Source organism: Drosophila melanogaster, chromosome 2L (genome assembly GCF_000001215.4).
Source record: "Drosophila melanogaster chromosome 2L".
NCBI classification, from domain to species: Eukaryota; Metazoa; Arthropoda; class Insecta; order Diptera; family Drosophilidae; genus Drosophila; species Drosophila melanogaster.
In genome coordinates, this window is record NT_033779.5 from 22,998,750 (window position 1) to 23,025,915 (window position 27,166).

Here is a 27,166-nt window from a genome sequence, read left to right on the forward strand (position 1 = left end):
GCCTTTATAACATAAATATTTGTAAATCAAATATAATTTTAATTTAAAATTTGATGATACAATAATAAACATAAAACACAAAGAAATTTTATAAATACGTCCACAATACGTAGTCCACTCGGACCGCATTGAATCGGTCCAAAAGAACTTTTTACTTTTTGCCTTGCGGCGCCTAAATTGGGATGCAAACCGTATATTACCTCCTTATTCCAGTAGACTACTTTTAATTAATTTACCGTCCCTAGCTAACCGTAGAACTAAGTTTGGATCAGTCTTTATTTGTAAGCTTATTCGTGTTGATGTTGAGAAACTGTATACCCCTTATCTTAAATCATTGTAGATCTAACTATGAGATGCATGACCCTTACATAGTATTATGTTCTGACTATATCTCATTATCCCATTATCTGTAATCTTGACTCTCTGCCGCCCTTAAAGCAATCAATTTTAATTTTTTTGTGTACCATGGTAACCATGGTTCGTGGAGGAACATTGTTCCACAATATCGGAGAACCCGTTGCCAAACCGAAACCTAATCAACTTTATGGTTCAAGCCCCGTTACTTCTCTTTGTAAAAAAATAATATAATATTTGGATAAATATTCGATGTGGACCTGAAAGAAGAATGCTCTTTATAAGGCAAAATGTACGCTTAAAACCAAATCTTATAAGTTATCATACTTGTCATACTCAATTTTTACATATAATACTGGAATTAAAATACATGTGATATAACAGAGGGCGTGGTCTCACAAAAATGCTTTTCTTAAAAGAAGAGCAAACCTAATATTTGGAATTAATGCCAAAATTAATTTTAATTTTTTATTTAATTTATTTTTTATTTAAATAGTTTAATTCGCAAATATGTGGTTATATAAAATAAATTAGAATAGAATACAGGTCAAGCTTTTGTGCTAAAGTTATTAAATGCAGTCCTTAGCCTTTTGTCCAGGAATGCCTAGGAGCTCCTGACTAAGAGTCCTGAGTAATGGGTGCTTGCCGCAACCGCAAAGTCCACGAAAGTCATCTAAATCAAGGGCCCAAATCATGCCGCCACCTAGCTGCAAGCTCTTAATAAACTGAGATTTTCTTCGAATAGTTGTGACATCATCGTATGATATCCACTGGTTGCCACTATATGCATAGGATCCGAATATACCTTCTTCATCCCTCACCACTTTCCAGTCATCGTTGACGACTTTTTCGCAAATTTCATAGTACGCCAAGAATCCATCCGCTCTAGTAAAGGTTCCTGCCTTCCCCGGACCCACTGTTTTATCATTTAGTGACCGGCGATTTTGGTCAGCTAGCGTAAACGTCTGTCCGTACATTGGCATTCCCATAACCAGCTTGTCGTTTGGAATACCCCTTTCCAACCAGTAATGGATGCTGAAGTTTCCGTTAAGGTATAGGTTTTCGTCACCCCCTCTGTGAAAGAGTGGGGCTATTTGGCCAGTGCGCATATCCCAGTGACCGTGAAAGTCGTACGTCATGACGGCCACCCAGTCAAAGTACGGAGAGAGCTCAAACACATTGTACCCGGCATCAATAACCATTTTACTGGGCGAGACTGCTGCCGAAAGAATAAGACCGTTTTCCTTAAAGGCTTCCGACAGTTCTTTGACAAGAGCAACAAATCCATCCTTTTCCGTGGGATTACCTCTGTTGCAGTTAACTTGCCAGCATACAGGAAACTCCCAGGCTAAGTCCAGACCCTCAAAACCGTGTTGTTCTAGAAAACTTATCACACTTGCGACAAAGCGCCTCCTGGACTGTGAATTAAGAACAAGACGTGCGTACTTGCTGCCCAACGAGTCATTCCATCCACCAATGGCTAACATGACTCGAAGGCCTCTTTGCTTGTATTCTACAACTCGCTCATAGAAACGGTTGTCTATATCGGTCCAGGAGTCATGCGTCTTAATGGTTAACGACTTGCTATCAAGCACCGCGAAGCCGTAAATGAGGTGGGTGCACAAGTTGGCGTCTATATCTTCAGGCACAAACTTGCCCTGTGACGAACGGTACCATGCCCAGCTCGTAAAGTAACAGACTACTTTGTATGAGTTATTGATGATTGGGGGCTCTGTAATGACACTTGTAGGATTGGGGCGATGGACCGCTGGCTCCTGAGTTCTCTGGTTTGATCCCAATGAGGACTGAACATTGGTAGGCCAGTCGCAGTAGGTTTTATTCCATTGAAGTCCCAAAGGACAGCTGAAAATACAAATCAATAAATACAAGATAACTTATAATTAAATTTGTCGCAACTTGATTTTAAAATAAATACTTTGCCTTACAAGCCCCAGCCACTATTAATTCTAGGACTTGTTTATTGTTCAGCACAGGTATTTTCAAAACTACTACAGATTACGCATACCAAGATATTTTGTCTGAAGGATAATTATACCCGTTACTCGTAAAGTGAAAGGGTACACTAGATTCGTTGAAAAGTATGTAACAGGTATAAGAAAGCATTTCCGACTATATAAGGTATATATATTCTTGATCAGAATCAATAGCCGAGTCGATCCAGCCATGTCTGTCTGTCCGTATGAACGTCGAGATCTCAGGAACTAAAAAAAGCTAGAAGATTGAGATTTACCGTACAGATTCTAGAGACATGACGCAGAGAAAGTTTGTCGACCCATATTACCACGCCCAATATAAAGCCCACAAGCTGCACAAAACTGCCACGCCCACACTTTAGATAAATGTGTTAGAAATTTGTCACATTTTTATTAGTCTTGTAAATTTTTATAGACTTGCAAAAAAAATTTTGCCCACTCTAACACCCTGCTTAGGCTGACGGCAGAGTGCACGAGCTCAAGCGATAAAGCGAGAGAGGAGTTTGCAACCTGCTTTATGGCTTCAACTCGCTCAGAGCGTACGACTGTTTTGTTGTATTCTGTGCTTTAATTGCCGTTTATTTTCAAAACACGTTTTTTTGTTTTGTTCCATTTAATGCTTGTTGTTAATTATGTTATTAATTATAACATAGTTATTTTGTATAATAATTATAATTAAACATGTTATTATTAATTTTTGGCAAGGCAGTATAGGGTCTTTAACAAAATTTGGACAATTCTCCGTCAAACGACTACTATTTTTATTTAAAATATAATCAAAAGTCGAAATAGACATCAGAGCACAGTTATAGAACCATATTGAGCGGCTTCGTAAGCCATAATATAAATGGTTGAATTCGCCTTTTTCATTTCTATTGCAGTTAAGCCAGTTTTCTTTTAACAGAAAGCTAATAGTTGCGCTTGATGCAAAGAATTCCTCGTCCGAATCCATTACGTTCACATTTATAACAAAAAGGTAGCGCAGTTCAATATCACTATGGATCGTATATCCCTCATCATGACAAATTATAAATTATATAATATAATCTTCATTTAGTACGTTAACAGCTGTGATGGCACATGGCTCCGCTTACGTAAACTTTCGAATTTTTATTAATTTCAACTTCTCATAATTAAAGAATACCTCATGAGTTTGACAACCTCGTCTATCTACATTCCTAAGGTCAGATCTGACCATGGTTGTATAAGTTTCTGAAGATGGTCTTTTAATGTCGGGATATAAGCTAGGGAATGCTAGTTCTTCAGAATCAGCATCGAGAATTACGTCGAAAACTATACGAATATATTTGTGCGCAAAATAGTGGTAGAAGCTTTTTGTTGCCTTTTGAAAGTTCAGATGCAGTTTTGCATATGGTTACAGCTACTGCTAAAGTAGTGTAGTGTATCGACCAAGTTTTTTTAGTTCGATTAATAATTAATTTTTTTGTTGTTTTCGGCATATCGATATATATTAGCAAAATTAATAATAAAATAAAAAAATAAATAAATCTTTAAAAATGTGAGAGAATTATTAGGGTAAACAAGGGCATGGCTGGCTATTAAAGCTAGCTTGTAAATGACAGTCTAAAAATATCAAGACCTATATAACTATTCTCCTAAGAGGAGAAGAATCTTGTGTATATCACGTTAAGTCAAGCAGAACTGCTATTTACCCCAACATCAATGTGGTGTCAGGAAGTTACATGTTTTCCCGAAACAAGCTGTCCGTCTAGTCAATCACGTAACGCATGGCCTCGATTCCAAGTTCTATACGGTGACAGTCTTCCCCAACGTTAAGCAAGCCTATAGCAAGGTATAACACAAGGGACAAAATGACCGATATTCCTCCACCACTTCACAACTAAATTTTGAGATCCTTCATCATCCATCGGGCATTCGAGGAGTCATCGTGAGACTTTGGTCAAGAACGCCGGTGTTCCCCGAGGATGTGTACTTGGACTCTTCCTGTATACCATCTGCACAGCAGATATTCCAGTTTCATCACACTATACAGGAATGGCTTGTGTCACCTTCCCGAAATAACATATTTTTTTTGCAGAGTAAATAATTCTTGAACTATCAGGTATCCGTTTTTCAGTACGATGGAAAAAATTTGGCATATCGATTTAAATTGGCACTACATATATTTAAAAAAAATAATATTAACATTTCTTTAAATGAGGGCATGGTAGTCTTAGGCCGTTTAAGGGCTATACAGTAGGGGTAGCCAAAATGTTTTATCATATATATATATATAGAAATTTTTAAAATAAAATATTTAAAAAAAATTAAATTAAGAAATACCTTTGTGGGCTAAGTCTTGTGCGTTTTGTTGTCGTACAAAAATATTTATGGCATGCCGATAGAAATTTAAAATTTAAACATATTTTAAAAGTGTAGACGAGAAAGTTTTAGGCCTAAAAGTGGGCTTGGTGGGCTTCTAAACAAATCGGCAAAGCTTTTGCATCACTAAAATTTGAATATTTAATAGCAATATTCAAGCTGTTATAATACCCGAGATCACAGACTTTATACGGACAGCCAAACCTACAGACAACCCGACGTACAGGCGAAGATAGCCAGATATAGGGTGTTAAACCCATACGTCTAAATCAAATCTTCTATGGAAAATAATGTCATAACACATACCTTCGCTCGACGTACGTTCCATGTTCGCAGATATAGTACTTAGTGCAATCCCATTCGTGCGCCAAATAGTTTTTGCTGTGGCATTTGATGGACAGGACATTTAAGGATACATTTTGGGTAGGAGAATCAAGATTAGGTCCAGATGGGGCATTTATTGTTGGCCTGAAAGGCGGTTTGATGTTTGGCTCTGGAAAATGGTACGGAATTAGTCTTGTTTTACTGAATAATGCTAGACGTTTCTTACTCATTGTGCTTTTGGGGTTTTCAAGTAAGCACTTCGGTTGGGGACCCCCGAAACCTCTGAGTACACGATTAATAGCTTTAAGCAAGGGATATGACTCGCATTCGCACACATTTTTGAAGTCATCCAAGTCTAGAGCCCATATCATAGCTCCACCAAGACCCATCGCCTTGATGTACTCGCTTTTATGCCGAATCATGGGTACATCATCGAACGAAACCCACTGATCCCCATGATATGCGAAGGGTCCTATTCGACCCTTGGTATCCCTTACAACGTTCCACCTATGATGTCGGATTTTCAAGCATATTTCATAGTATGCCAAAAATCCTCGGGCTCTTGTAGCCTCTCCAGCTTCACCGCCACCATACGTGGGAGCATTTAGTTGGTGCTTAGTAGTCTCAGCCAGAGAGAATGACTGGCCGTACAGAGGTATTCCCATTACTAACTTTCGCCGGTCAGCTCCCATCGAGATCCAGTAGTTCATGGAAAAATTGGCGTTAAAATTTGCTGTTCCTTCTGGGTGGCTGTACATTGGAGCTACATGGCCAGTCTTCTTATCCCACTGACCGTGGTAGTCATAGGCCATCACAGATATCCAAGAAAAGTAATGGGATAGCTCCGCAACTTCGTATCCAGCATCGATTACCTTCTTGTTAGGTGACACGGCAGCTGACAGAATTAATCCCCTGGGCTGGAAGGCATAAAAAAGCTCCCGCACCAAAGCTGAGAATCCAATCTTCTCTTCTGCCGTCCCTTTCTTGCAATCCACCTGCCAGCAAACGGGGTACTCCCAATCCAGGTCCAAGCCGTCGAAATTATATTCCTCTATAAAATCCAAGACATTACGGATAAACCGAGATCTTGCCTCTGGATTCCTTACAAGTCGGGAGTACTTATCGCCAGCAGAATCATTCCAACCGCCAATTGCCACAGTTACTTTAGCGCCTTTCTTGCGGTAGGCCACAATCCGCTCATAAAACTTGTTGTCTAAGTCCGCCCAAGAGTCATGAGGCTGAATCGTAAGGTTGTCCCGACTCAACACGGCAAAGCCATAAATTATGTGGGTACACAGATCCGAATCAATATCTTCCGGCAGGAACTTACCACCACCTTGACGGTACCACGCCCAGTTGGTAAAGTAGCAAATGATTTTAAATTCCGTGGCCATTTCAGTAGCTTCTATGTTTTCCTCCTCAAGGACGTGATTTGGGTCTAAAATACCTTCATGTTCTTCACCTTCATTTTCGCAGGTCTGCATCACCGCTTCAATCGGCTGCACCTCGGGACCCTCCCCATTAGACTCATGTATCTCTTCTTCCATGCCTGGGTACTCTGTAGGAGTCGTTTCGATAGGACCTAGACGAGGTAAAAGAATTTAGTGACACTGATAACCTAATTGTTTACGATTTAACATACCAGGTATTTCCATTAAACTAGGTGGATCCTTAAGCACGTTATGGATTTCAGTGAGCAAAGGATGCACGCCATTTCCACACCGATTTTTAAAGTCATCCAGATCAAGAGCCCAAACCATTCCACCGCCCAGTTTCAATGACCTCACCAGTAGTGATTTTTTCCTGACCATATCGGGGCTATCGTAGGACACCCACTGAGTTCCCTTGTAAGCATAAGGTCCCATGCGCCCAAATTCATCATGCACTACCTGCCAGCCTTGGCGATTTACTCGTTCACAAATCTGATATAAAGCAGTAATACGAATTAGTTAAAACACAACTAAAAAATTCGCACCAAATATATACTTAAATATTCAAAGGACAAAGACAATACAAAAGGTTTTTAGTATTCTGCCTATAATCGAAGCTTGCATGAGCAAACCGAAGCTATTTTATCTATATAAGGCTTACCAATAAAAATTTAAAATAGGTTGGAGATATGAAGATATAAAAAATCAATAAATATTGCCAAGATAAATAGTAAAATAATAACAAGAAAACCATTTTAACAATTGTTTCCAACTAAAGGTTTGCGGCATGTGAGCATTAGAGTGGGTGTTTCTGTGTTTTGGCCTACTAATAGAAGACAGCAAACGAAAACAGATCATAAAATATAAAAATCAATAAATTTTGCAGAAAATAGGTACTCTTCCCATCTTTCACCACTAGTTCCGAGTAGCGGATCCTACTCAGGATCCCCCACCGAAAAAATTATCGCACAGGTATAAGTAAAGTCCTTAGTGCAAGTCTGCTCAGGAGAGAGAAAGACATTCTCCGAGACACCTAATCCCTAGACCTAGAGCCTGATATCGCAAAGGTATCGCTTTGTAGAAAAAATCTCTTTGAATTATGATATGAAATATGATACCCTGAGCGATGTCGGAAATTATGCAGGAAAAATCACTGAAATGATTAATTTCCAATTAAAAATACCGTCTTCATAGACATTTTCCAAGGCATAATTCTAACCCAGGGGCTCTTTGACAAACTTGCAGTCAAGAAGAGAGAAAGTAAGGGCTGGGGCTAAAAGAAACATTCAAGGACTACATGGTTGATATGTAAACCCTGATAGGACCCCTGGCATACGGAAAAAGGAAACGCTGGAAATCATTATAGAGGACTGCACGGTGCTATCCTAACGCGTGGACAACCTGGAAGCAGTCAGACGTGTTTAGCCGAAACAAAGCCCCGGTTACAGCACAGGTCACTACACTACTGGAGAGGTGGTCCAAATCCGTAATTGTTGGAAACGGCCAGGTGGAGGTTTCTAGGTGCTGGCTCACCAAATTAACTGGCAATCCAATCTGAGACTTTTTTAATCTGTCTTTTGGGAAGGATACATACAACGCCAAGCTTTGTTAAAATATAGACAAGCTGACACTGCCTATGAAAGGACAAGGACAAGGCAGCTGAGGCAATACTTAGGCGTTGCAGTATGGTACCGTCGTTTCGTGCCAGACTTTGCGTACATAGTAAAACCGCTCAACGACCTCTTTGGGCTCCAAATGGGTATGGCCTCAGGACTACCAACAAGCTCTTGAAGAGAGTCAAGACTTCGACTTCGGAAATATGTCCAATGGTCGCCAGAGACTACCACTAAGGGAGAATCGTCAGACGTGCGCTAGAACCACAGCAGTACGACTTTGAGGTGAAAATTCTGGCCAGCAATGCGAAGACTGCGCGAAGATTATATCAGCGCCAGGGGGCAGAAATATTGGTGGGACGAGTCTTGAAAATAACATGTTGAAGAAGGCGAGAGGTGACGGAAAGCACACAGCGCCTGGGCCTCTATTTTGAGACCAAGATAACGGTTAAAAGGAGGCATATGTAACAGAGTGAGCACTGGAATTGGGTAGTCAAAAAGAATCAGAACATTAATTAAAATATGTAGCAGTAAGAAAATTGGGATACGGGCGTGAAAGTCAGCAAGGAGCAAGATCACGAATTCGAGACGTTTGGAACAAAGCAAGTCATCGAACTAAGACCCAAGTAGCTGAGGTCATCGAAGGCAGTGGTTCGATTTTGACGCATTGCTACATCACTTCCACAAGCCCTAAGATCTTTCTGTCTACATAATGTATCATTAAATAATCATTGAAATCATTAACAATGCCTATGTTAAATGCACCTTTCTAGAAGAATTTCCATTAACAGCCTTCATCCTAAAACAGACTTGGTCCGATGTTCACGTACCAACTCGATAGCATAGGATGGTCGTTTTAAGTAACTGAAAAATAATTTGTTTCGTACCAAATTTTTATATTTACTATGTAAGCTATTGGAGTACTTCTTTTCCAAGGGACTGGGAAACTTTTTCAAATATAAAAACAACACTAAATACTAATAGTTAGGAGATTAAGGTGCGGCGAAAACCTTTATATTTTCTGAAGCAATAAGACTGTAAAATTCCCTGATTGTTCCTAACAGGTCTCTCGGGAAACACGATATTAAAAGGTGAATTTCTCAGATGGAGTTGAATTGATAAATACCTTTTCACTAGCTTGTGCTTGCATATGCTTGCATAAAGAGTTTGGGGACTTGCCGTAAGAAAACGGACCCAGCATTCAAGAAAGAAGCAGGATTTTGGCTATAATCCTTATTTGCCTACAGAATTGTGGACTCATTGAAAAACAAGCAGATGCAAAGATACTGGTAGTAACATCATTAAACGATATATTGTATGTAGGACCCCCTGACCAAGGGTGCACTTTACAATTTTTCTCCGCTTCCGATCCCAACCTCGCCTATATCAATATCCCTTTTTGGAAGCGGCTATTGAATTCGAAACCGCCTGTTTGTATCAGTAGCAGCTATTTCGTTGTTGACAGTTTATTAGCTCAACATTGTAAACAGTCAAAGCAAAACCATAACACCGACCAACCACGCCAGTGCATTTTCTAATTAGTGGCCAGTGGCCGATCTACCTATCTAAATTCGAAAAAACACTGATGGGAATTGATGTCCAGACAAACGCATGCATTTTGGAAGTAAATTCAAGAGGATCAAATGCGCAGGAAATGTGAAAATATATAGCATAAAGGAGGGTTTGCTGGTCAAAATGGAGCTGACTTTTTTCTGGTAAGGACGACCATGTTAAAGGTGCAGAAGTGAAATTTCATCAGCAAGTAGATTTTTATGTCAATATATCGTCCTTTAGCAATTATTTTCTAAAAGAAAATTGATCATATATGTAAATAAAAAGCAAAAAAAAAAAAAAAAATTACCGAAAGCTTCACTAAACCATTTTTTAAGCTTTTAGGGGTGTAGTTTCAAATAGCTGATAAAGAGAAGACAATTTTCGCCAAATTATTTGCTTACTTTTGAACGTGGTACGATTGTTAGTATTTATTGAAAATATATTGAAAATAAAAGCCAAGGTATGTTGTTTTTAACGTATGTAGCTAATATGTGTGTAGTTGTACTGTTTATGTGTTGTGAACATGAAATATATGTGTATTTTAACAGAAAATTCTAACGTGTCCCCTGTGTTTCGTGGAGTATTACTTATTTTCTGACAATTTCTGACAGAAAATAAAAACGTCAGTTTGTACCTTTAACTATTGTCTTTGACGATATTTGAGTAATCTTTTGCACATTTTTCTCGTTTTCTAACAATTTGATTTTATATAGGCAAGTTCGGGTTCAGACATAGCGACCTCCTAGACATTTGGAGGTATAACAATCGGCAAATAAGTTATGTTTCAGATTACGTTTATTCCGAAATCAACAACAATAATCTGGAAGCAAGAAAGACAGAAGAGATTGACAAAAAAAATAGTACATTTTGAATTATTCATTAAAAGAAAACTGCCCGAGTGTAACAACAATTAGACCGATTTATTTCCACACATACTAAGTGGACGGCGTCTAAGATTACAATTCTTGTTAGTAATTTTGAAAACTACTAGACACCACAGAAAATGGGACGCCGAAACTTATTTTACCAAAGTGCAGGAGCAAGACTAAAAAGGAAACTGGCATACAATCTTGCAAGTGAAAGTGATCACGACACAAATCTTTTGATTCATGCAACAACTGTTTCTGCTAGAAAAGAATCCATGAGGGACGTTGCCTTTGTTCTTATAGAAACTTTAAAAACACCAGAATTTCCAAGCAAATCGAGGATGCAAATTCAATGGCAAAAATCAACTCCTCTTTCACCAGATGAAGCTCTAGCTTATCTCCTGGGAAACACGCTGACAAAACAGCAATATATAAGCAATATACATACATATATAAATTCCGACAAATTTCTTTTTAGAAACATTTGGGATTCCGTTTTGTGCAAATTGTAGACAAATTATTATCTTATTATCTGTTTATTAAAACATTCCGAACTTATTATACCCGTTACTCAAGACAAAAGGGTATGTAACAGGGAGAAGGAAGCGTTACCGTATGAACTTCTAGATCTCAGGAACTATAAAAGCTAGAAGGTTGAGATTTAGCATACAGATTTTAGAGGCAAAAAAGCAGCGCAAGTAGCTTGCTACGCCCACTTCAAGGACTACAAACAGCACAAAGATGCTACGCCCGCACTTTTGAAAAATGATTGATTTCTATGCTTTCGCAAAAAAAAAAATTGCCACGCCCACTCTAACGCCCTAAAACTGCAATGCCCACAATTTTGAACCATTTTTCCATATTTCTTCATAACTTTCAATCGATTTGCCACAAAACTTATTGCCACGCCCACTCTAACGCCCTAAAGCCGCCGAACCAGTCACGCCCACACTTTTGAACAATTTTTAAATTGTTTTCTCATTTTATTGCCCAATGTCTATCGATCTCCCATAAAAATAATAACATTTCGCGTTCACACTAACGGGTATCTGATAGTGGGGGAACTCGACTATAGCTTTCTAACTTGTTTTTATATTCTTTTTGCTCTTCGGATATCAAAACATTCACCTGCAGTCAAAGTATTTCAGCATCCATTGGTGATATTGTATTTGTGGAGGATTCCGTCGTTTTGACAAGTTTTTGCCCCTAATTCTTATATCCACTATTCTCATATACCAATAATAATTTGCACTCCTTCCAAAACGGGAAATGGCCAACAATAACACGCTGCATTGCACTTACAGATATTTGATTATTTCGAAAAGTCTCGAAAAATATTGTTTCGAGAATATCTTTTACACAGAGCATCAGATTTTTATAAATTTATTGGATTATTAGATTTATTAAATTTAGATTGGTAATTTACTTATTTGTTAATATTACACCTTAATGATTCTTTCTCCCCAACTATTTTATTCAATTTCAAATTTTTCGTAGTTAATATTAATACGTCTGGCGATTTTGAAAATAATACATACTTTCGTGAACTCGGCCATCGTCCACCTGGCTCGTTGCTCCAATTAATATAGACTATGAATCATATTGGCCTTACGTTATTCTGCTTCTGAGAGCTGAAGTAGTGTGTAATTTGGACAACATCATACCATTTCTGAACTGGTCCAGAACTGAGCAGAATTCTCAAGAACTACTGGCCCCCCACAGCTCTATTAACATTGCACTTTGAAAAGTACCTTAATAAATGCATTGTTTCGACCATCTGGATGTATGTATGTACCATGACCTGGGTAGGATTGCTGAACATGCATACATTGCTGATACTCGATGTACTCTTCCAACACAAGCCTATCGTACGTCCTATTGACTTATCATCCTGACATTCCTCAACAGAAAGGTCCCTAGTAGAGATTCCCGCCGGATACGTGTATGAAGACTACAACTAACTGCATCACTCAATATCTTTTGGGTGCTTCTACAATGCAGTTTCAGCTAAAGTTCTTAAGTTTCAGTAATCCTTGCATGCACAACTGAGCTTACCTATTTTCTAATGTTTTATATAATTTACAAATTACTTTTTATAAGCGATATCGTGCTTAATTATTTATTACCATTTTTCATTAGATTCTCAATTTAGAACCATTATTTCAAGCTGAGATAAAAGCTACCATAAAGGAAAATTTTAAAGGTTTTTGGGACAGTAATTTAAAAAATCATTTAATTAACACTGCGCTTTTAAGTTGTATATCCCTATCCCTCTATTTAAATCTTGGATCTATATATAATTTGCAACCAGGCAATTATACAAACGGGCACGGGTTTCTATTCCTTTAATCGAGAATAAATAGCACGGTATTTAATTCAGCCAAATCAAATCCTAGGAGCTATATTAATCAAGTATTTTATTAGATAATATTTTTTTCTAATTTTATACAATTTATAGATTTTTGTGCTATTTATTTAAATGAAATATTTAAACATGTTAAACATGTTATTCATTTTGTTAATGAATTGTGACTATGACACTTTGATGACTGAAATGATTGAAATATTGTTTCGAAAATAGATAAAAACAACCCTTTAAACGCTTACTGGGTTTTTAAGCCTGAACAAAATCTGCTAGGTGCACCCCAATTTATACTACGGTTTTTTAGTGTGAATCGATTTTCGGAGCACCCTTGTATATATATACAGCTTAATATTAAGCTTTTTATTTCTGTTTTTTATTTTTCCTTCTCTCATATACGTATTACGAGTATAGAAGCTTAAAAAAGTTAATTCAAAATATAATTAAAGAAAATTTTTCCAATTTTCAAAAGAGTGAGGCCGTATCAGTTCAGTGAGTCTATGTCTCTGGAGTTCCTGATATCGAGGCATTCTAGTCGCTTCATACCAGGAAAAATCCAGGAAATCGACTATGGCGTCACCTGTTTTTTTCTAATATTATTTGAAATAAAAGAGAAAAGTTAGTTTACCTCATAGTAAGCAAGAAATCCAGCTGCTCTGGTGAACTCTCCAGCTTCACCTGGTGCAGGGGCTTTGGCATTTAAGCCACTGCTGTTGGTATTTTCCAAAGTGAACGACTGGCCGTATAGCGGAATACCCATTACTAATTTTTGTGATGGTGCTCCTTTTTCCATCCAATAGTTTATAGAATAGTTCTGCCAAACAAAGAATTAAAAAAGTATTTTACTTCGAAATTTCATTGCTTACCACGTTAAAATATTCAAAGTCATCATCGGGATGATGATACAGCGGTGCCACATGTCCTGTTTTTTTATCCCAATGTCCATGAAAATCATATGTCATGACAGCGATCCAATCAAAATAGCGAGAGAGCTGAGGGATGTCGTATCCGGCATCAATGATTTTCCTGCTAGGCGAGACAGCAGTGGACAACATAAGTCCACGAGGGCGAAACGCTTCAGAAAGCTCCTGTACCCAGGCAGTGAAACCGTCCTTTTCCTCGGTAGACCCTTTGTTGCACTCCGTTTGCCAGCAGACTGGGTACTCCCAATCTAAATCAAGGCCCTCAAAGCCGTATTTTTCAATAAACTCGAGGGCGTGGCGCACAAAACGGGACCGGGCCATTGGACTTCGAACTAGGCGGCTGTACTTATCGCCTTGCGAATCGTTCCATCCACCAAGTGCTAAGCTAACCTTGATGCCCTTGCTTTTGAGGCTGGTGACCCTTGTGTAAAAGTTGTTTTCAACGTCAGCCCAGGAATCATGTGTTCGTAGTACAAGTTCGGAATAGTCTAACACTGCAAACCCATAAATTACGTGAGTGCACAGCTCCGTGTTTATGTCGTCGGGAGTAAAGCGACCTATTCCTTTGCGGTACCAGGCCCAGTTTGTAAAGTAGCAAATAACTTTGTAGTGACTATCACGAGGTTTGGGAACTGGTTTTTCTGTGGGGTACGTTGGACGCAAATGACTACTGGGGGTTTGTGGAGTCGGAGGCTTCGGCATAGCGTTCAGCTCTGCCTCTTCGCTGCTCTCACTACCTTTTGGATTGCATTTTGCAGCTGCTGGCCAATCGCAGTTCCCAATTCTTTCATTATAGTGCAGCCCTGGTGGACAGTCACTAGCCTGAAGGCGGTTCCATAGGCAGAAGAGATATTTCGAACAGTTTCCTGGATAGGGTACTCTCTTTTCGCCTTTGCACGGGTCTTCTTCGTTGGCGCTACTCGATTTGATTATTTTTAAATATTTTTTGCTAGTTACGCATTGTACGTTCTCAGGCCAGTCACAAAGTTTTTTGATACCGTCCCAATGCAAGTCTCCGCCACATTCACTGGGTACCAGTGCCTTATTAACGCAGATGTAATATTTCCGGCAGTTTCTGTGTGGGTAGTAATCACCTTCAGTGCACTCCAATATAGTTGGACGCATATATTGTGGTCGGCTTGAGGTAGAATTTACCTGATGATGTGTGGAAATCTCTGACGGTTTCTTATTAGGTTTCAAAGTCGTCTCCGGCTTTTTAGACGTTTGAATCGGGTTTGGATAAGAAGTACTTAGGTGTTGATCGAGTTTTAGTGAGCATTGGGCGGACGACGGCCAGTCACATCCTTTAGCTTCGTTGTTCCAGTGAAGACCGCTTGGACAAAACTGTTGCTGTAACTCTCCCGCAAAAAAACAGTGATAGTAAGCGTTACAATTATTTGAGTCAGCGAAGAACTCGCCGCTTTTGCAATTCGAGGGCTGTACCACTGGGTTGATCCCTGCTGGAATGAGGATTGTGGTGTGAGTTGGTTGTGCTGTAGTCTTAGTCGGCTCGCGCGGACGTTTTGTAGTTGAACTCCACCAGGGGAAGGTGCTCGTGATAGTGGTACTTACAGGACTACTGCTGATCTGCCCGCTTGGCAAGGAAGTTGTATGATCGTGATTTTGTCCCAATCCCCCAGAACCATCGCTACTAATTGTTGTCATTTGAGGCGGCACTGGTGTCGCCAATAATGTAGGACGCTTACAGTTCGGTTGAGTTGGCGGCTCCGAGTCCAAGCGACCCAATGCTCTATTAATGGCCCTAAGTAAAGGATAAGATTCATTGCAACATAGGTTTCGGAAGTCATCAAGGTCAATGGTCCAGGCTGCCACTCCGGCAAAGTTGTTGTTAGCCGCATATCGAGCTTTGGCTTGGGCACTGGTGGGGTCTTCATATCCTACCCACTGGTCGTTTAGCATAGCGAATGGACCGAATATCACGTTTAAATTCCGATCACTTATCCAATTAAACTTTGTTAGGCGCTGACAAATCTCGTAGTAAGCTAGCATTCCAGGTTGCTTTGTCAATTCACCGGCATCTCCAGGTCCAGAGGCTGCCACTCCTGGGCCTGCAAGAATTTGGTGGGCGGTTGCCAATGTAAAACTCTGGCCGTAAAACGGAATGCTCAATACAAGTTTTTCTCTTCGCGCTCCCATTTTTAGGAGTAACTGCATGGTATAGTTTGTATTGTACTGAGGATAAGTGTCCGATGATAAGCCGTAAAGTGGACTCACATGACCTGTTTTCTGTTCCCAAGCTCCGTGGTAATCGTATGTCATTACTGTCATATAGTCTACAATGTCTGACAAAGCGGGAAAATCATAAGCCTCCTTTATAATCTCCTTGTAGCCAGAGATGGCCACTCCCAACTGAAATTTCGGATCAACACTTTGAAACTCGGTGCGTAGTTCACGAAGAAGCTTAGTCAGGTTTGGCCTGTCAGTCACAGGTCCCCTTGAGCAATCGCTCTGCCAGCACTTCGGGTAGTTCCAGTCTAGGTGGAGCCCGCTGAATCCATGACGTAGTAAAAAGCTGCTCACACTGGATATAAAAACACGTCGCTTAAGATTGTCACTGACTAATCGGGAGTATTTGGAACCGCTAGAGTCCGTCCATCCACCCAATGCAATTAGTACAGGCACACCCAGCGATGTCACTCGACGGTAGTATTGGTTATCCAAGTCCACCCATGAATCGAATTCTCGAATTGTAAGGTGATCAGGATCCAGGGAGGCAAAAGAATAGATAATAGCAGAGCATAGATTAGGATCAATCTGCTCTGGCACAAAATGAGCCTCACCACTACGGTAGAATGCCCAATTCGACATGTAACAAAGAACTTTTTTAGTCATTTTGAGATCATTCCTGTTTGCCAACCCCAAAGCTCCGTAGGACTGCTGGTGTTGCAGGTCAGAGTACCGATCAAGTTTATCGGTGTGTTCGATGTTCATCATTTTAAGCAACTCCTGATGCGGCGAGCCGGCTCGGTATGACTTCGGATAATAGTCTTCTGAGTTTCCGCGGGCAATAAAAGCTGCGTACTTATCGGAAATGGTCCCAGGATCTAAATTCACATGTGTTAACTTTTTGCTTTTTAGATCAACTCCTGCAACATCGCTAACACTGTTATAATATTTAGTGAAAATTTCTATGTGTTCCAGTCCGTCTTCATCATTTGGCAATGACTCTACAGAATCACGCACAAAAGAACGTACATCAGGGTTCTTTCTGAACCTAGACGTGTTGCTCTGATAAAGCTTGGGAATACTCTCCACTGCACTCCTCAGCGGTAGGAAAGCGTCCCCAAACTCAGGTTTTGTGCTGTTACGGAGTAGGAGTATGGCATCAATATCCAAAGGAATGCTCTCAACCGCAGAACGTATGAATGCAGGTTTATAGTTGGATTCCGAATGGATCTGCAGTTTATCAACGCGAATGTGGGCTTTTACAGATATAGCCAAGACTACCTGTTAAACATAGCGCGGTTGGAATAAATAATACATGGGATGCAGGAGATAACTTACCACCACAAGCACACTTGGGACATACGGATGCATTTTGAAATTTTGTATAATTCCTGCAAAAAGAATACTATTTTACATGCAAGGAAAAGCAGGTTGTTAATGTAATACTAACACTAAAGAAAAAAAAATATTTTTATATATATAAATAAATATATCGATAGGTATTGGGAAATAAATGAGAAAAACTTTAAAAATTGTTAAAAAAAACAGTGTGCGTGATTTCAGAATTGTAAAAAGGTGTGGTCGTTACAAGTCTGTTAGAGTGGGCGTGGCGATATGTGGAAACAAACTTGCGTTTATGTCTCTGGAAGCTACATGCTTAATCTCAACATTCTAGCTTTTATAGTTCCGAGATCGAGGCGTTTTGTTTTAAGGTGTCAACCTTCTAGATGTATAGTTACTAAGATCTCGATGTTCATACGGACGGAGAGACGGACATGGTCAGTTCGACTCGGCTATTGTTCTATTATTTGTAATTAATTCAAGTGGTCCAATTTGTTGATATTTTTCACATTTTTATTAGTCTTGTAAATTTTTATAGATTTCCAAATTTCTAAATCCACCCAAAACTGCAACGCCCCCATTTTTGAAAAAATTTTCGATATTTTTTCATAGCTTTATTAGTCTTATAAGTTTTGTGCAAACAAGCGGAGGTAACGAAGCGGCGAATGGAGGACAAAGTAACGATACTTTGTATGTTAGTTTTAGTTTCAAATGATCAGTTATAATAAACGGTCTCTTGCAATCTACAAAACTTAAGGAAAATAACTGTAATTATATAATAATAATAATTATATATAATATAGCTGTAAGAAATTTTAGTCGTGTTTAAATATATATTTCTATAATGTTTTGAAACCTAACTCGTTTGCCTCTGACTAGGATGTATTCCCTGTGAGCCGCGGTTAGCGACCAAAAGGGGCCATTCAGGATGACAACTGTTTTTAATTTTTGGTAAAGAATGGCAAAGGAAGGACGGGCATCTACATGCATGATCCTACACCACATCTGAGAACCAAGCGATAGCTTGTAGGGTAAACGAATCTTCTGCCCGTTGTCTGTGTCGTGAATGGCGATTTGCCGTCCGTTTCTTAATTATCGTAGCACGCAATCAACATCGATAATCATCAGAATGAAATTAGGCTGAGATTCCAGGACAAGACCATCACCCCACCTAACCGACATGGAGCAGCTGGAAATTCGCGTGTGCGTCCTGGAATATCTCATAACACCACCCTAGTCTTATGAATCGTTACAATACAATACAATACGCTTTTTAAATTAATGTACTTTATATTAGTTGGATACGGGGATAATTGACAACGATTTACATGTGCATATATTACAAAAGCGGGTGACTTTCCCAGCGAATGGATTTGCTTTTTCTGCCATCCGAATTTATATTTGTTATCCCTTATCCAGCGGTGGTTTTTAATAAATTCCTAAAATGTATTAGATTTTTAAATTCAAAATCATCATGACCCGATATATAACCAAACTAAAAGTAAACACAACTTCTACTTGGAGACCAAACCATGATCAACTTATTGCGCTTCAATCAAACTGCATCAGTCAAAAAATTTGAATTTTACAACGCTGTGAAATAATATGTTTTATACTAAACATATTTGAAAGATCAAGAAAATCCAAAAGAAAAGCTTCTGACCGAGGTTGCGTGGATTAGAATTAAGATCTGTCTGAATCGGGACGAGATCGTGAACAGCTTCAAATCAAAGATAAGCTATTAATAAAGAGTCTTGTAATAGTATACGTGAAAAAGTCTATTATGGGAATAAAAATCAGAATAATAATTATAATAATAATTGGCTGCAAAATGGGAACTTTAAACAAAATAATAATTGAAATTCAAATAACAATTTTAAGGTACCACCAGAACCAATGTAGATAGATAGTTCTATAAGGTACCAAAATATTACTATTACTATCGTCAGACTAATAATTATAAAAGGGGGTATAATAAAAATAATTTTTCACAACAAAATAAATTTTAGACGATATCTAGCACAAAAACCTGAACCGCAAATCCCATTAAAAAGGGAAGCAACTCGGACCGTAAGTCAACCAGCCCAGAATGGTATTAGAATATCTAACTAACTGATGAAGATCATTTTTTAGATCAGAACCCTGAGTCAGATATAAAAAAACACTATTATAAACACTATAAAAACAACTATTAACAATGGGAAATTGGAATTCTCGCGTATGCCATTTGGGTTAACAAACGCACCGAGAATATTTCAAAGAGCTATGGAGGATTTATTAAGAGAAAAAGTCGGAAAAACTTGTCATGTTTATATGGATGATATAATAATCTTTTCAAATACCGATCTCATTTAAATAATTTTCAAATATTTTACAAAAAGCCAATATGAAAATCTCACTTGAAAAATGTAAATTCTTTAAATTAGAAACAGCATTTTTTGGTTATATTGTTTCTCACAATGTAATTAAAACGGATCCTCAGAAAATTTCCACAATTATGAAGTACCTATATGAACATTAGAGAAGTTTTCTAGGCCTCACCGGCTATTACCGTAAATTTGTCCGAAATTATGCAAAAATTGCCCAACCTCTAACCAAATACTTAGGAGGAAGTAATAAAAAAATTTCTAGGAGAATGTCTACAAAAATGAAAATACAGTTAGATGACCCAGCTGATGAAGCTTTTAACGAACTTAAAGATAATTTAATAGCACAAGTGGAATTTGTTCAACCTGATTATAACAAAAAATTCACTTTAACGACAGACGCATCAGATGTAGCTATCGGAGCAGTTTTATCACAGGGTAATAAACCAATTACTTTCATATCCAAAACATTAAATAAAACCGAACAACTTTATGCCACAAATAAAAAAGAATTGTTGGCAATAGTTTGGGCTCTGAAAAATCTCAAGAATTACTTATATGGTGTTGTTGGTATAGAAATACAAACAGACCACCAATCTTTATCATTCACAATCTCAGATAAAAACCCGAACGTGGAAATGAAAAGATGGCACTCTTTCATAGAAAGTTATACCCCGAAAATAATATATAAACCCGGAACAACTAATGTCGTAGCTGACGCATTATCTCCAATAAAAATAAATAATATTACAAACAACGACATAGAACAATCAATCAGCTTTGTAAGATGTAATACATGAGACCCGTAAACCGTTAAATCAGTTTCAGCAAGAACTGTTTTTAACAACGGGGAAGTATACAATACATGAGTAATGTAGAGTTTTTGATAAGACACGACATATAATCGAACATGACCCACCAGAAAATTTATTAGGAATATTAAGAGAATATTTACCACCAATTAGGAATTCATTGCATATTAGAAGGTCTTTATCATATTCAATTTCCTTTAAAAAATAAGTTCAGTAACAAATTTCTTTTTACTAAAATATTTCAACATGACGTAGAGAATAATGAAGATAAATCTATTATAATAGAAGAAACACATAGTCGAGCTCATAGAGGACTAGACGAAAATTACAAACAAATCGATTGTTTATATTATTGGATAAAATTTATTTATCAAATTAATGTAATACATAAGAAATTGTACAATTTGCAACGAAAACAAAAATATTAGGCATCCAATTAAAATTCCTATTGGGGAAGCTCCTAAAAAAGGAGAACATTTACACTTCGATATTTATTTCGCGCAAAATCTTATTTTCTTAACTTGCATTGACGCGTATTCAAAATTCCTAGTAGTAAAAGAAATTCAAAATAAACTAAACATCGATAATGAAATAATGGAATTACTTCAACAATTTCCCCACGCCAAAGTAATTATGACTGATAATAAACCACGCTTCAGCTCTGCACAAGTTAAATCCTTTGCACAAAGATGTGGTTTAACTTTACATTTCGCAGACCCCAGACACAGTACCTCAAACGGACAAGTTGAAAGTGCACATTCAACATTAACAGAATTAGCTCGTTGCATATAGAAAGGATTTAATCTCACTGACTATTCAGAAATAATTATTAAAGCCGCAAAAGGATTCAATCAGAGCATTCATTCAACAACAAATCAAAAACTTTTGAAATTCTCTATAATAAAATTGAACACGAAAACACTTCAAGAATTCTTAAGAACACACAAGAAAAAATGTTAGAAACACATAATGAAGGTCGTAAGGAAAGTTAATATCATGTAGGGCGGCAAGATGTTTATGAAAAGAAACATGGTGAAAGAAATAAGCTAAAAACAAGATATAAGAAACAGGTTGTTATAGAAAACTTACCTAACAAAATAATATTCAATAGTAGAAACAGAATTATTTACAAAGACATTATTAAGTTTTAACAAATATTATATTAAAATTACAGAAAATGCATTTCCTAATGCTTATAACACCATTCGTAATGATAGTCAATCAATGATAGTCAGAAATAATTGATTACTCCAATCACTAATTTTTCCTGTTCAAAGACGAAAAGGATGTTCTTACTTATGAATCATATGCCAAATTATTCCACGTAACTAATTTAAGTTTTTATAAATAAATAATCGATCTAGAATCAGGATATATAAAAAAGGTTCAAATAAAAGGTCACAATGGGAAATAACTTACGAACTACAATTAATCGAATTAATTTTGTCACAGCTGATATAAACTAGATCAAAAAGGGGAATAAATGAGTTAGGCACTGCTTGGAAATGGTTAGCTGGAACTCCGGATCATGATGATTTCATTACAATACAGAATAAAATAAACCAATTAATTGAAAACAATAACCAACAATTTATTATCAATTCCAAATTGTTTAACGAGATAAAATCACTTTACGATCAAGAATTGTCGTTAAGAAAACATCGTTTACGATTGTTAACATTTGACTTGTAAAACATAATTGATACTATTACACTGGAGAAAACAAAAATGTTATATAATGAAGACATTAAAGAAATATTGTATTAAATCACCAACAAAAGCCTGTAATTATTGCAGATTTAATGGATATGTCTGTATTCAAAATTTACTACATAAAAAACTCATAATTATTTATATTAAATACCCTGTAATAAAAAATATATGCGATATTTATTATGCCAGATCCATTTCACGTAATGATGGAATAAGTTATCAGATCGTCAAATGCGAAAATACTTTTTATGAAAGATCTAATTTTATGAACGAACATTTTTATTAACTAACTAAAGATAAAAATTTTTTATCCGCTTACTAAATTGAGGAAATCAATTTGCACTAAAATACGAGGAAAAATAATAAATTAATAAAAAATAAATAAATACTGACAAAGAATTTTCAACAGAATTAAGAGAGCGTTTAACCGATATTCACAATGAAGCGGGGCGCGTCATTTTAGAAGGGGAAAGTTATCCAAGCCATAAATATAGCACTCTGCCCCAGTTGATAAACAAATTTCAAACTCCAATCTGAGAACCATTGCCTTTGCTTTTGTTTTTGTCGCCAACACTTAGCCACCCGATCAATAACCAATCTTAAAGTAAACACAGCTTCTACTTGGAGACCAACTTATTGCGCTTCAATCAAACTGAATCAGTCAGCAAATTTGAATTTTACATTGCTGTGAAATAATATTGTATGTTTTATTCTAAATATATTTGAAAGTTTCAGAAAATCTTAAAGAAAAGCTTTTGGCCAAGGTTGAGTGGATTAGTATTAAAATTTAGATAATCAGTCTTAATCGATACGAGATTGTGAACAGCTTCAAATCAAAGATAAGCTAGTAATAAAGTGTTTTGTAATAAATCTATATTATTTTTGATCAATTGATCAAAATAATTCTCGTTTTGCATTGCCTTAACGTTCCAATTATTTGAATATAGCATATGAATAGTAATTTCAAAAATGTCTTAAAATTATTGTGTCAAATTACAGTAAACATTGTCTAGTACACATCGATTCTTAAGTGCTTGTCGTCGTCCCTAAAGAAAGCAAATTTGCATTAAATAGGTCGCATATTTTTATATATGTATATAGTGACATATGTAGTGCTCAACCACATAACATATATTTCAACATATACCTACCTATACTTAGCAACAATAGAACATAGAACCAAGAATGCCTTAGCACATAAGATAAACAATTATTAGAACCCCAACTTCTTCATAAACATCCGCAGTCTTATTCGTTATTCCCACTAGAAGGGTGAAAACTGCTTACACAACTTTAAGGGTCAAAACTTTCCACGTAGCTCAAACTCGGCTGATCTGTATCCATGCGAAAACCATTCAAGAGAGCGCCTAATTATCGTAAACATACAATAAATGAGAGCCTATGTACGCTCAATATGAAGAAGTAAATAAGCTCAGGCAAGGGTTTGCAAAGCGTTTGCTTTGCAAATTGGCTTTAGATTTTATTCATACTTCAATTGTGTAAGACGTGAATTTGTCTCCGACGTTCGCTTAAGTTTTTGGATAATACAAATTTTTTTTTTATGAACCAACAAACCGCGAAGTTATAATTATATATATTTTAAACGGTGTTTTTTTCTTTTTTTGGAACATTTTTGTTTTCATTTAAAAAAGTTATAAAACTATTCCATATTGATGGACTTTATATTAATGGAGTAAAATATACTGCTCACAATGCCCTATTGAAGTTTTGCATCGAAATTCGACAAAACTCCAAATTATGTAGATAAATTGGTATTAGCTCAAAAAAGCTGGATTCAGAAAAATTGAATTTTTGAAATTTGAAAGATGGAAACGTTTGCCCATTTAGTTCTTTTTCCACGTCCAATTTTCAAGATCTGATATATTTTTTAAATCGCAATTACATCGTTTGCAAACGCTTGTCCACCCTTTAAAGTTATACTTTAGACTATACTTTAGAAAATATAAGACAATAAAGACAGTCTCGGTCTATTAAGAATTAAGAGAATAAAGCGTTTGCCTATCTCTTAAATTAAATATTATTCATCGTCGACGACTCCGTTGAGATTACTCTCCTCGCATTACTCTCTCTCCTCGCATCACAACCCAAGTAATCGCATCAACCAGAATCTTCTTTTCAAAAAAACAAGAATCAAAACAAATCTTCATAAAAAGGCAAAAATAAGTTGAACTACTCAGCACAGTGCAAACAACCCACAATTTACGAACCGAAATTTATTGTAATAACCAGAACAGATGGGGAAAGTTTCGAAAATTTCACCATTTGTGATTAAAAAAGTCATCGACTTCACATGCGTTCCAAAATACTCGACCTGGAACATTACAAGTCAAAACTATAGGGCTTTACCAAGCAGTTAGATTAATGAACATGAAGACGTTCCATAATTTTAAAGTAAATGTATCCAAGCACAACACGTTGAACTTGGACACATCACGAAATTTTTCTCCAACTGTTCTTCAGCTGAACACACCACCGAATGCACAAGGAACACATTCTGCATTAACTGCAGTCCGGTAGACAAATCATGTCCAGCCTTTCTCAAGCAAAAAACGATCACAGCTATCAAGGTCACTGAGCGAGTGGATTTTAAAATAGCCACCAAAATGTATTACACCCGGCAGACCGACCCATCAACCCAAGTAATACGCAAAAATATCTAAATGTAATAAAGCACCCAATACAAACACCCAAATGGAACAAAATAAAAATCCCAAACAACGACCTTTAATGAACTACGACGACGTTTTGAACAACAAACCTTAAACTTTCCGAAACCGTCAACACGTCTTCTAGAGTAAATTTTAAGCCCCATTTATCAAAAATGTCTCTAACTGTAATTCAATGGAATTTAAAATGATGTGTACACAACTACAACTAACTACTTATTCTAATCAAAAAATACTCCGCACACATAATTTCCCTCCAAGAAAGCCGCATACAATACACAAATAATTTACCAACCCCAATAAACTACAAACTGTTAACAAATAACAGTTATGCACCAACAAATTTGGTGGCGTAGCACTACTACTACTACTACACCATCCACAACATCACAAGTGATCTCAAAGCAATAGCCTAGCAATATATACAATCTAAGCCAAAACAAGAGAGAACGCTATAGTTGAGTTCATCGACTATCAGATACCCGTTACTCAGCTAGTGTGAATGCCAACGCGAAATGTAATAATTTTTATGGGATATCGATTGATATTGGGGAATAAAATGAGAAAAAATTTCAAATATGTTCAAAAGTGTTTGCGTGACCGGTTTGGCGGCTTTAGGGGTCTAGAGTGGGCGTGTCAAAAAGCTTTTTGGCAAATCGATTGAAATTTACAAAACTATTAAAATTATGAAAAAATATCCAAAAAATTATGAAAAATGTGGGTGTGGCAGTTCTGGGCGGTTTAAGGTCGTTAGAGTGGGCGTGGCAAAAATTGATTATGCAAATCGATAGAAATTTACAAGACTAATACAAATTAGCCTTTATTGTTCCTGAGATCTCGACGTTCATACGAACAGACGGGCATGGCCAGATCGACTTTGCTATCGATCCTGTCCAAGAATATATATACTTTATATGATCGGAAACGCTTCCTAGTATAGCCTTATGCTCTACGAGTAATGGGTATAAAAATCTATATTTAACAAACAAAAAACTTATAAAGCTTTACTTTATAAAAAAAACTAGGTAAGATTACAGTCATTTCAGTAGAAAAAGGCCAGGTGGACAAGAAAATATTTAAATAAATTAACAAAACGCACAAAACAGCAAGGACAAAACTATTGGAAAACATTTTTATATTTTTTCAATTATTATTGTCTTATCACAAGCCTCAAAAACTGTCACGCCCACATTTTTAAAAAATTAAAAATTTTTTTTTCGTTTATTATTTGTTCTGGCCAAATTCTATCGGTATACCAAAAACTTTTTACCGCGGACACTCAAACGCACTTTTGAATTTGGTTTGATTAATTATTTGTTTTTCCGACTTCTGTCAATATGCCTAAAATAATTAAGAAGATATTTGAAAATGCTATGTAATTGTTCTTAATCGGTAAGAAAAATCGGTATAAACCATTTTTTTTTAATATACAATTACTACAGAAAGATAACTTTCTTTATTGTTGTGTTTTTATATATATGATGTATATATATAATTAGTACCACAAAAATTATCTGTTGTTCATAGAAAAAAATAATATTGTTTACTCACGTTATATAAATCCTAAATTGCCATGGCTGTCCATCCGTTTTTCATTAGTTCTTAACTATAAATAAATAAATCGTTCAGAAAATTTTATCTTAGTTAATTGTATGAATTTTATATATTACCATCCATTTGCTTAATTCAATAAAAATATTTTCTTCGTACATTTTTGTTCTTTTCGCATATTTATTAGGCTTTTATGAACCGGTTTGCTTATTTGGTGTAAAATTAATTTTATATATTTCTTCGTGAATCCAGACAAAGTACGACAGCGAATTAACGTATAGCAAGAAACAGTAAGAAGCGTATGGAAGAGTTAAAAAAACCAAAAATCAAAAAGAGGTTTAACAAGTTTTCAGTTTATCTACTTGAGGCAGGGAACCAATTCGGGTTTTGGCCGTTTTGTGGGAGTTCATTGAACGCCAAGAACTTTGATCGGTCTTCATATCCTCGTTTTGCTTTCACGATGGAACAACTGAGAATGCGTGTTATTTTTGTTGTTGATCAATTAATCAAGTATTTTACTAACTTACATTAACATTACATGCTTTTCTCTTTTCTACGTTTTAAACGTTTTTAGACATTTCTATTGGCATTTCAACGAAAGTACATTTTCCCTTAGGGCGCGGTTACGAACTAATGTCACACTTTTATAAAAAATCTAGCAATGCCATGCTATGCTATCACTTACTGAGTTGCTGAAGGCGGCGGTAACATCCGATAATTTGCACACAACCTTTCACAAGTGTGAT

General features: G+C 36.8%; 1 protein-coding gene across 3 annotated transcripts; it reads right to left on the reverse strand.

The window, feature by feature from the left end:
* Positions 1-824: 824 nt before the first annotated feature.
* Cht10 (Chitinase 10) lies at positions 825-27,166 on the reverse strand. Of its 3 annotated transcripts, none has more exons than NM_001042957.2 (9): positions 27,106-27,166; positions 26,421-26,475; positions 17,289-17,341; positions 13,707-17,231; positions 13,469-13,654; positions 6,658-6,937; positions 5,242-6,597; positions 4,998-5,184; positions 825-2,217 (listed from the first exon to the last, which is right to left on the reverse strand). In NM_001042957.2, exons 3-9 carry the CDS (start codon positions 17,319-17,321, stop codon positions 924-926), a joined length of 6,861 nt encoding a protein of 2,286 aa, NP_001036422.1. In that variant the 5' UTR covers positions 17,322-17,341; positions 26,421-26,475; positions 27,106-27,166; the 3' UTR covers positions 825-923. The 3 variants fall into 3 exon arrangements, with proteins under 3 accessions (NP_001036422.1, NP_001260698.1, NP_001260697.1); NM_001273769.1 differs by lacking the exon at positions 27,106-27,166 and adding an exon at positions 26,948-27,079; NM_001273768.1 differs by lacking the exon at positions 27,106-27,166 and adding an exon at positions 26,540-26,670 and having other exon boundaries at positions 17,289-17,355.

Excerpts from the sequence above, each read along its gene's own strand:
- Cht10 (NM_001042957.2), bottom strand. The coding sequence starts at position 17,321 with ATGCATCCGTATGTCCCAAGTGTGCTTGTGGTG. Across the intron at positions 13,655-13,706 it reads ACTTTGAATATTTTAACGTG|AACTATTCTATAAACTATTG; the intron begins GTAAGCAATGAA and ends TTTGTTTGGCAG. Across the intron at positions 6,938-13,468 it reads GATTTCTTGCTTACTATGAG|ATTTGTGAACGAGTAAATCG; the intron begins GTAAACTAACTT and ends GCTTTATATCAG.